The 12019-nt window shown below is 39.1% G+C and overlaps 1 protein-coding gene across 6 annotated transcripts in view; it reads right to left on the bottom strand.

Annotated features, from left to right (window-relative positions):
* Window positions 1-12019, bottom strand: part of LOC127841238 (solute carrier family 23 member 1-like) — a 57905-nt gene that overhangs the window by 9461 nt on the left and 36425 nt on the right. For all 6 annotated transcript variants that reach the window (XM_052369899.1, XM_052369898.1, XM_052369900.1 and 3 more), the window contains exons 6-9: window positions 10016-10197; window positions 6919-7039; window positions 6369-6525; window positions 5882-6135 (exon numbers count right to left, since the gene is read on the bottom strand). In XM_052369899.1, coding sequence (XP_052225859.1) covers window positions 5882-6135; window positions 6369-6525; window positions 6919-7039; window positions 10016-10197 — 714 coding nt within the window. The remainder of the gene's footprint in view (window positions 1-5881; window positions 6136-6368; window positions 6526-6918; window positions 7040-10015; window positions 10198-12019) is intronic.

Here is a 12019-nt window from a genome sequence, read left to right as displayed (position 1 = left end):
TGACTGTAGCGATCGGTAGTAGCGACGGGCGGTGTGTACAAAGGGCAGGAACGTAATCAGTGCGAGCTGATGACTCGCGCTTACTAGGAATTCCTCGTTCATGGGGCACAATTGCAAGCCCCAATACCTAGCACGAATGGGGTTCAACGGATTTCCCGGCCCTCTCTGGCCAGGCAAGACGCACGCTCATCCATTCAGTGTAGCGCATGTGCGGCCCCAAACATTTTCGGGGATCACAGACCTGTTATTGCCAAACGCCACTCGTCCCTCTAAGACGTTCGAGGGGCGCACCAGAGAACGCCCGAGCTATATAGCAGGCAATAGTCTAACTAAGAAGGGCCATGCACCACCACCCACCGAACCAAGAAAGAGCTCTCAATCTGTCAATCCTCGCAGGATCCGGGCCGGGTGAGGTTTCCTGTGTTGAGTCAAATTAAGCCACAGGTTCCACTCCTGGTGGTGCCATTCCGTCAATTCCTTTAAGTTTCAGTTTTGCAACCATACACCCCCACGGAACCCAGAAACTTCAGTTTCCCGGGATCTGCCCGCGGGGTCAATTAAGCAACCACCGCGGATCGACAGTTGGCATCGTTTATGGTCAAAACTACAACGGTATCTGATCGTCTTCGAACCTCTGACTGTCGTTCTTGATTAATGAAAACATGCTTGGCAAATGCTTTCGCTGTCGTTCGTCTTGCGACGGTCGTAGAATTTCAACTCTAGCGCCGCAATACGGATTCCCTCGTCAGTCCCTATTAGGGACGGGAACGAATACTGGAAATGATATTTGAATATTCGTTTGTCATTATTCGAATATATTCGAATATTCGATTTTTAAACCTTATATTAAAATGTCCGAACCTATGACCGTCCGGAGCAAATTACTATTCCTGATTGCCACAAATGCCACTATAAATCGTATCTTATGTGCAGCTTTGAAAAGTTGTATAGAATAATATTTATTTGTTTAAGATCATTGATTATTATGCTCTTCTTTTTAAATAAATACTGTTTAGGAAGATGTAAGATATTTCAGGAAAACACATTACCGTAATTATAATTTATTACAATACTTGTAATTGATTTGGATTACTTTCCATCGATCATATGTATGCATTTGATTTCGTTATTGTTTTTGGAATTAAAAACCACGGCGATTTAATTGGGACAAATTAGAGAAAATAAATTCTGATTAGATAATCATTGATTTGATATTTGGATAACGGAAATAAAACATACATGCCAGATCTCGACGGGACCGAGATTTGGGCGATTGTCATGGCATCCCGATATAAGAGAAGTTGTGCCGATATTCGTTTAAACCTTCCATAAGTTCACAAAAAATCGCTATTTAAGCTATATAAGGTACAGTAAGCTAAATTAATAAAACAATAAGTAGACTTATCAACTATGCAAGAATTCAATAAAATAAATCTTAACTGAAATATAATTTAAGTGATGGTACGTATATTAATTCGGTAACTTGAAACGAATGTAGTTATCATTTTAAGTCCCCAATATTAAATGCTCAATGGCATTAACATTAAATACATATTAGCTTCTAAAATACAAACTGCAGTTTATTTAATGTTAAATGCAAGTGCTTTCGTTCCAAAGAATTATTTTATGTGTATTTTACTCATTTCATATTTCAAATATAGAATCTATCTTGCAAAACGCAGTGTTGCAAAACGCACACTTTTATGGCTTAAAACTTTAAACAGGCGGAATTCGATAATAAATTTCGTGAAATTATGTAAAAAGCATGTTTAAGTTTCGTTTTATTGCTGCAAAGCCTGCACTGCAATTGCATAAAAACTGTATTTACCCGGGTTTCGATAATAAATCTTGTGACAACATATATTAAACATGATGTGTTCGTTTCGTCTTATTGCTACGTTGCACCATACTTCGGTCCACATGAATTGAATCCGTGTCGCTAAAGTAAATTTACCAAAATAGTTATATCGTCACGATAAATTAATGAGTTTTGCGTTTTAATGAGTAAACATCATATCTAGACAAATCCTTTTAAAGCCCCATTAACACTCAAAATCAACGAATATTTCGTAAATTATTTCGTAAAATAAAGTGTACCTATAAAAAATCAGTGTTACTTATAATTGCCAAAATTTCAACGAGAGATGTGGTCTGGAAACATTGTATCTTGTTAAATCTATGTTACCAGACCACATCTAGCGTTCAAATTTTGGCTATTGCTTTAAGGAACACTGATATTTTATGGGTTAACTTTATGTTATGAAATAGTTTACGAAATATTCGTTGATTTTGAGTATTAATGGGGCTTTAAATAATGTCTTGTACCAAGTTTCTGACTACAACGAGCATGGTGTCCATTACGTATTAGGTAACGAGTGATCGCTTTTATATGCTTATATTTTATGAAGATTTTCTTTCAATAAGTTCTTAAAAACGTCCACCTCTCGGTCACTAAAAGTCTAAGCCCGTTGTTCGCTTATTTCTTTTGTGCCAGAGTCAAAGGCTATATTGGACAATGTTCGTCTGACAAATTGCGCGAAAACGACGTTATTTTCAGGATTGCGTTGTTGGTAGTTTTACAGAGTTAAGTTAACAAATGTCAATGGTTAGGTTATAACGGAGTAACCATCGTTGATACAAAAACGAATATATGGCGGTAACATATCCATGTAAATAGCTGCGCTAATCAAGTAACTACAGCTAATATTAACCACTGTTTATACACTTGACCGCTGAGGTTAAAAAACCTGTAAAAACACAAAATGTTTAACAATAAACGTTAATGTATCACATAAATTTACTTTCATATTTGACTGATTTTCAGAAAATAATTTTCACATATTGCATAACTCTGAATTGAGAATGAATTGACGATTGGTCCCTCTCCTCATACCCTCCCGTTTGCCAATTTTCGTCTCGTTCATTGAGGGCAGCTGTTATCAAAGCAATGACTTATAGTGGAAACAAAAACTGTAACTCGATCCGCCTTAAGTACGACATTAACATAATATTTTAAGAGAAAAATAAAGTTTAAACTATTTGTTATGTTCGTTTATTTTATGAATCAATTGTATATTTGTGACTATAATCCAAATTTGTATGAGTACATCTGTGACAGTTAACTCAAAATTCGAGTTTTAATTAAACCAGTAAAAGAAATAGTATGTAATTTACATTTTTCTTATTATTGCTATAAATACGTCAATTTGTAACATGATAATTAAAAAATTGTATTGTATTATCATAAAATATCCCTTGCATGTACATGTAAACATGAAAAAATATATTGTAAACGTTCAATATACAGTATAATTGTCACATCAAAACTTAACCAGTTACGGGACAAAATTACCATTTACGGGACACAAGATATAATAGGCAATTATTTAATAAACATTATTAAATCTTTCATGTTTCTTTATCTTTTTTTTCATATAATGTGTTTAAATACAAAAAATATCAAATATAATCCAGATATAAATATGAAAATCACATGAAAACGTAATAAAAAAACCTGCGTTATTTTTCTATTTTGGAAACTACGTTCAAGACAATGGTCGATCTTATATTCTGACGTCATATATTACTCAAATATGACGTTATTTATCCGAAAATATTGTATTGACTGGAAATAATGGGTAAAAGACATTTTTGCTATGTTTCGTGACTCGTAACTAGTGGCTCGTAAATGGTTTACAGATACGATCAAATCGTAAAAATGACGAAACAAATCATCTCATTGTAATAAAAGTTATATTTTCAGTTAAATATAACCCTCTTTTAAGTCCTTAACATAATTATTCCTAGTAGTAATACTAGTACGTGTATTTGTTCTTAAATTATATTACTGTCTCGTAAATGTTTTTTCAATTATAACGCTATTTGTTTAGATATTTGACATTTAATTTTGAAGTAAAGTACACAACTAAACTGGTAAAGAATAATTTTAGCTTAAGTATATAATAAAATGTTTTTAATTAAGACATTTAAACAACATATTTTTACAATCTCATATATTTTAATGCAATTTAAAACAATGACTCGAAACTGGTTGCACTTTTGAAGACATCCGTACATTTAATTTTTTCCCCAAAAAATATTCACTTCTGTCAAAAATCTATTTCTTATCAAGTAAAGACAACTAATTTACATATGTTAAACAGCAATCAACTTTTAAAAACTGACATTTATTTTTTAAAGAAGTACATATAATGAACACATTTTTTGGCAAAGACATGCTTATTATGTCAACGTATGATATCGAGACGGTTTTTATGTAAAGTTTTAATTGCAAATAACCATTCATGTCATCTATTTTCTTTTCTGGTCATTTACTTCCGTCTAAAAATGCATAGCAATTCATATAAATATTGTATTATATGCTGCATTAAAACCCGAAGACATCAATTGTCGCGCGTACTTTTTTTGGAAATGTCTTTGCATAAAAATAGAACATTTGAATATGCATTTTGGATTCGAATATTCGGCCTATTTTCGAATATTCGAATATTCGGTCCCATCCCTTGTCCCTATCAATCATTACCTCGCGCTCCTCGGGTTGCCGACCGATTCGCCACTGACTCTAGGCGGCCCACGTTCGCTAGCCCGTACATGGCACGCGGCATCGACCCGCTGCGAGCAGCATGGCCAAAGTCGAAAGCATCCGGACGGCGAGTCCACCTCGGAGGGCTGTACGTTCTGCACGCGGCGCGAGCCACGCACAGATACCTTCCCTCCGGACTCCCGACCGCCACCAAACCGGTCGTGGCCTTCCGCTAGCCGGGGAAAGTGCACCCTGCCTGCGTGTGCCGGTGCGCCAGCCAGGTCCGAGACGAATCTCGGCCGGGGCACAGCCCCGCCTGTCGGGCTGAATTCCCCGCGCGGACTCTGCGGATCAACCAGTTTGACTCTATGCGGTTTCACGTACTCTTGATTTCTGTTTTCAAAGTTCTGTTCAACTTTCCCTCACGGTACTTGTCCGCTATATGACACGTGCAAGTTTTGAGCTTTAGATGGAGTTTACCACCCGCTTAGGGCTGCATTCCCAAGCAACCGACTCCGAGGCGGCTCGAAAGCGCCCCGACCGAGTCCCGCCATGGGCCTAACACCCGCTCTGGGCAAGGCAACGATCAAGAGGACTCAAAGACCGGTCGTGGACGCCAATCGACCGCCTAAACACCACATTTCCCTCGGCCCGTTTGAGCCGGGGATTCGGTTCCGGGATCTTCCCGCTGCACTCGCCGTTACTGAGGGAATGCTCGTAGGTTTCTTTTTCTCCGCTTACTGATATGCTTAGGTTCAGCGGGTAATCTCGCCTGATCCGAGGTCGGTAAGCTAAGGTGTTCGTGGCCAGGCAGCCGGCGCGAAGGTCGCCATTCAGCTGCGCGAGACAAGAGACCCATTTCTACTCCTAAAAACAGCGACTACCACGACCGCAGTCGACTGACCACACCGTCGTGCGACTACAGTCGCGGCAACTTGTTCCTTGAACGCGGCGAGTGGTCAGTTGGCGGCCGACGAGCGTCGGTCGACCACAGAGTCGCGCGACTACACTCGTTTTTTTTAGTTTTTCATTTAACCGGACCCTTGTCTCCAGAACGCCATATCGTTTTGAAAATATGCAAGGCAAAATACCATAAACAATTAAGGTCGTCGTAGCGAGTGGATATGGTGTCCGCATAGCGACCGGGAGGTCATGGGTTCAATCCCAACTGTGGGAACGTTCTTGAGAGTTTCCTCCAAGGAGCTAGTTCTACCACAGAAATGGACTAGTTTTAATAAGCTTTAGTCTTTCGATGCTATCGAGTTCAAATAAAAAGGTTTAAACTACATGTTAATTAAATAAACAAACATTGAATCATGGAACAGCCGTGAGAATCACCTTTGTTAGCCCCATCGCCCCTATATTTCCGGCGTAAGTGGTGGTGGCGTGACCGCACCCAACGGCGCCCGAGAGGAGCGTGCATACTCCCTCTACCGCCAGACCGCGGTTGACGGCGTGGCGCGGCGGCGGGGGCACGTGACACGCACGTGCACACGCGAAATAGTCGCCCACGGAATCGAGGATTGAGAGCACGGTAGCGAGGAGGCAGCCCACCAGAGCGTTCGAGCTAAATCCAATGGCGCCAAACTGACCTGAAGAAAAGCATTTAGAACGCTACTGAGTTTATCAGAACGCTTTTTTTTCACAACGGTGACTATTTTTAACGTTAGATAAGCCTTTGGTTCCATTTAGAACAAGTGTCACTGTAAATGATGTGTATATTAAAATATATGCTTAAGAGCGTTGCATTTGCATTACACTTCCATATCGCCATATCTCTTTAAGCTATAAATACTAGAGAAACAAATGCTTGACCAAAGCCTACCAGGGTAAGGGAATGTCAACCAGTCCGATTTCTCCATGGCCTCGATTCGTGCGTCCGTTCGCGTCCGGAAGTGGGGGTTGCAGGGGTCGTTAGGGACCACGTTATACGCCGTGAAGAACGCACACACCACCGTGCCCACGATCATACCAATCAAAATCTGAAGGGAGAAAAGAGCTGATATAGTTGAAACATTCATTCACAAAGAAATGTTATTGTTGGCCTTTAATTGTAGGCAAACTGTGTCAGGATTTTGAAAAACAGGGTTTAATGCATGAGCGTAATGTGTCTTTTTTCTAAATTAACCCTTTAAAGGAAGTCGCTCCTTAACTAAAAGCCGGTGTAGAGGAAAAGTGTTGCCCTTTATTAACCTGTGCAGACTTTACATGTTAATCTGGGATGCCACTGTACGAACACGCATTAAGCAAAGTTTTCACAGAACGAGACTAGAATATATTGTTTGTACTGGTAAACGCCATTGACTTGAAGTTGAAAACATGACTAGATTTCACGACTATTCTTTGAAGTTCATACCACGCCATCCTCTACTCACGGAAAATACTTGGTGAAGCGGGTACCAGACGATATGGAAGCCCTTGGCGCGGGACCAGCTTGGAATAGGGGTCTTTTTCCGGCCCAGGTACAGCGATAGAAATAAGGTCACACTGGCCGTACTGGAAAACAGATTGGTGAACCATTGTGATGACGGTACGATATGACGTCATTGTGACGTCATTATGATACTAGTCGTCGACAGACGGGAAAATGTGCTTGATGGAATATGTATACGCTGATAAGCACAATTCGGATTTCAAATGGATAATTACTTAAACGTATCATAATAAAGACAAGTGATTGCCAATTTTTACAAATTTAGAAAAGACCTTTCGAAACAAATATACATGTAATAGATGTTGTTGAAATAGCGGTGCACAAATGTACATATTAACGATACTGTGTATTATCAAGATGAAAAAGGCTCATTGAGTCTCTTTCATTTAAAAAGCATCGGTGGGTTTCGAATGGCGAATATCCTTCCCGAGCACGCATCGAATGCATCATCCCAAAATTAATACAAAACGCTTCATTAAAGAACCTGAGAGCAGGACCGTATATGCATTTAATGCAATAAATTTCAAACCGTCTATTGCATACGCAATAAATGTTATTTATTGCAGACACTTAAGTTATCATCGGTTAATAACGTGCGCTAATATCTGTGATTTAAATAGTTTAACGCAACACTATGTATCAACATATACATTCATTGAATATGATTCAGTTTACCTTAAATGGGTAATATTTATATGAAAAGTAGTAAGAAAACTTTTATTCGAGTATTTCAAATTCTCAAAAAACTCATTCTCAAATACTGAGTCAGCTCGTAGTGAAGCCTTTAAATGAATCGAAGTAAAGTCCCCCCCCCCCCACCTTAAAGAAACATTTGAAAACAAGGGCTGTTTGTAAAACATGCATGCCCCCCATATGGGCTGTCGGTTGTAGTGGCAGCCATTGCGTGAATACGTTTCTTGTCACTGTGACCTTGACTTTTGACCTAGTGACCTGAAAATCAATAGGGGTCATTTGCCAGTCATGATCACGGTACCTATGAAGTTTCATGATCCTAGGCGTAAGCGTTCTTGAGTTATCATCCGGAAACCATTTTTCTAAGTTGAGTCACCTTGACCTTGACCTTTGACCTAGTGACCTGAAAATCAATAGGGGTCATCTGCGAGTCATGATCAATGTACCTATGAAGTTTCATGATCCTAGGCATAAGCGTTCTTGACTTATCATCCGGAAACCATTTTACTATTTTGAGTCACCGTGACCTTGACCTTTGACCTAGTGACCTGAAAATCATTAGGGGTCATCTGCGAGTAATGATCAATGCACCTATGAAGTTTCATGATCCTAACCCAAGCGTTCTTGAGTTATCATCCGGAAACCATTTAACTATTTCGGATCACCGTGACCTTGACCTTTGACCTAGTGACCTGAAAATCAATAGGGATCATCTGCGAGTCATGATCAATGTACCTATGAAGTTACATGATCCTAGGCATAAGCGTTCTTGAGTTATCATCCGGAAACCATTTTACTATTTCGGGTCACCGTGACCTTGACCTTTGACCTAGTGACCTGAAAATCAAAAGGGGTGATCTGCGAGTCACGATCAATGTACCTATGAAGTTTCATGATCCTAGGCCTAAGCGTTCTTGAGTTATCATCCGGAAACCATCTGGTGGACGGACGGACGGACATACGGACGGACTGACATGTGCAAAGCAATATACCCCTTCTTCTTCGGAAGGGGGCATAAACATTATTAAAACAAGAGCTGTCAGATGACAGCGCGCTCGACTGTTCGAGTGCTTGGCAGTATAACGTAAGCCATCATGGGGAAATTGTTCATATTCAATAGTTTATTAGACGATCTTTCAAAAATAAAAAAAAGGAAAACATTTTTTTTTAATTTTTTTTTTGGGGGGGTAGGGGGTGAGAGGGGGGTAGGGGGTGAGAGGGGGTATAATGTGGGGTGGGGTAATTAATAAGATGATGTTTAAAAAAAATAATATTTTTTGGGGGGGGGGCGGGGGGGTATGGGGGGGGGGAGTGAGAGGGGGATATAATGTGGGGTGTGGTAATTTATAAGATGATGTTTACATTTTTTTTTATTTTTCTTGGTGGGGGTGGAGGGGGAGGGTGGGTGTGGGTGAGACGGGGGTATAATGTGGGGTGTGGTAATTTATTAGATGATGGTTAAAAAACATTTATTTTTTTTTGGGGGGGGGGCGGGTGAAGTTGGGGGGGGGGGAGGGATTCTGGCAGGGACGTGGGGTATTGTTTGGGTGGAATCTTTGCTGTATTCAGGGAAGTGTTGTTTTGTCAAAGTAATAATAAAATGTGATCATAAATAAAGAAGTTATGGCAATTTAAGCAAAATGTCAAAATGCTTGATACAGTGGTCTGCTCTTGTTTATAGGTTGGAGTCATGTAGGCAAACAAGTATGCAACATATAAAAGCAATATGTCAAAGGATATAGAAAATATTTGGAGTAGTACGCATACTTTAACATAGATTTATCAATAATATGCATATTCTAAGTATAATAGGGGCAATAATTATGACAAAATGCTTGATAGAGTTGTCTGGTCTTGTTTATAGGTTGGGTGATGTTGGTAAACAAGTATGCAAAATATAAAAGCAATATGTCAAGGGACAATGAAAATAAATGGGGTAGTACGAAAACTTTAACATTTGCTGCATATTCTAAATGGAAAAGAGGGCATTATTAGGACAAAATGCTTGATAGTGTTATTTGCTCTTGTTTATAGGTTGGGTCATGTTGGTAAACAAGTATGCAAAATATGAAAGCATTATGTGAAGGGAGAAAGAAAATATTTGGGGTAGTACGAAAACTTAAACATTTGCACACAGACGCTAACGCTAACGCAGACGCCGGTGTGAGTAGGATAGCTCCACTATATATATTTCATATATAATAGTCGAGCTAAAAACATCGAAAACTACGTAAACTGTGACTCGAACGCCAGTATTTACACGACATGGACGATAAAGTGTACTCGTACTTGAGTACTCTCAAAACTCGTACGTCAGACGACATACTACGATGACCCGTACTCACATGACAGCGACGATCCAGTTGACGAAGACGAACTTCGCGGTGGCCTTGATCATGTAGAGCCCGATCAGCAGGACGGCAGGTATGATGGTCATGGGCCCTACGAACCGCAGCATGACCCCTACGAGCCCCGTGAACCCTACGAACGTGTGCAGGGCACCGGCAACCATTAAGGAGCCTTGGAGCTGTAACATGCAAGTGGGTATGCAACTTCCGGTTGTCAATTGCCTTACACACCTAGACTAGCGGTTGGTAGCAAGCATTCTCAACTGAAACTATTGCTGGAGAATCATGTTTGCAGTAACCAACGCAACATACTGTAAATTCATTACTATTGGTGGACATATAAATAATAAGAATTACATGTACATGTATATGTATGCTTTGTTTGCTTGATATTACATTTCATATCAACGAAAATGAACACTTTTTTTATTTTGTTATTTTTTTTGCGACCCCAATAAAAAGTTGAGGGTCGGCGCCGATTCGGGAGACACGGTCGGGAGACCCGAAACGGACATATTTTTTATTTTTTTGGCCTCAAGGGGTTCGTGTCAAGGTTAATACCGGCTCAAGATGAGGTTTGCAAAGTCAACCTTTCTTCGCAAGCATTTTTGGCTGTACGCAAGATGTAATATTCGACTTGAGAGTAATGCATTTGTCAAATTATTCTTTGGATTTTGAGAATGCTCTGTTCATCAGATGACGTTTCAAAGTCACGTAGCTGTAACAGATGTTAATCCAAAAGCAGAGAGCGTAAACAGAATTTTGGCGATTAAAAGAAACTAACACAATATAATTATGAACGAAGTTTGCTTAAATGAAATGTTTGTTTGAATGAATATTCAATGTGTTACCTGATTATATAGTTTTCACGCAATATAAATGCGTAACTATCGAACAAATAGAACACCAGACCACATTCTTGGACTCACAGACACACAACACGCGAAGTGACAAATATAAAGTGATAAATATGGCAGCAAGAATAAGAAACAACAAATGGGAAGTCGAAACTTAACGTGATGGAAGAAATGATGCAATATTGGTAAACATGTACATGTATTATTTCTCAGACGTCAACAAATAACGGAAATAAGCTTCCATAGGGGATAGAATGCTTGACAACAGACCCGACAAAAAATAGTTGCTGAATTATTGGAATAACGCACTTATTTACCCATATCGGATGCTTATGAGTGTTTGACATTCTAATTTTATATTTCGGAGACAGTGATTCAACCATTTTGCAATCGGAATAACAAACATATACAGCAAAACATTTCTCTAATACAATTTAAAACAAGTCGTGAAAAAACATTCAATATGCACGACGTTTTGGATTTTAACCCATGTATGCCTAGCGTCTAGAAACGAGAGCGCCGATGGCGTTGAAAGCATAGTTGCAAGATACAGGGAAGTTGCTGCTGAAGTAAATGTTTAGGTCAAAATATACTAAATAGTTTCCTTATATGTTTCAATGTAAAAGCGACAAATTTGAGCGAAAATAAATACAACATTTTGCACATAGAGACACTATAACCAAACCTTTTTTTGACGGGCATTCTTAGCTGAATCGATTTTAGCAATAAAAAAGATATGTCATGTTCAAACCAAAAAAAAATTCGACTCAAATCAAAATCGACTGTTTTTGCACCTTCTTTTTTCGGCCGTTTTCTAGTGGATTGTTACCTTTTGCAGTACCATTTTTTACTTTAATCTCTAACTTTATCCTATTTCAGGTATTTAATAGTAACACCTATGCTTACCCTATCAATATCTCCAAACGATAAAACCAGAACAACAGTCTAAAGTGTAAAACATGCCTTCGAGGAAAATATGATGATTTGTTTAGAGAGTACATGACTTCACGACTCGATTATTCATTACTCGATTATTTAGTTTATTGTAACCTTAACAATTTCTGACATCACGAGTTGCCTCCCTTGTTGGTTCATGCTACCAAAATGTTCTATTTTTAGAAACGGGAATTCCAAATCGTGACGA

The sequence above is a fragment of the Dreissena polymorpha genome, chromosome 8 (genome assembly GCF_020536995.1).
Source record: "Dreissena polymorpha isolate Duluth1 chromosome 8, UMN_Dpol_1.0, whole genome shotgun sequence".
NCBI lineage: Eukaryota > Metazoa > Mollusca > Bivalvia > Myida > Dreissenidae > Dreissena > Dreissena polymorpha.
This window is presented reverse-complemented; position numbering and strand designations above follow the sequence as displayed.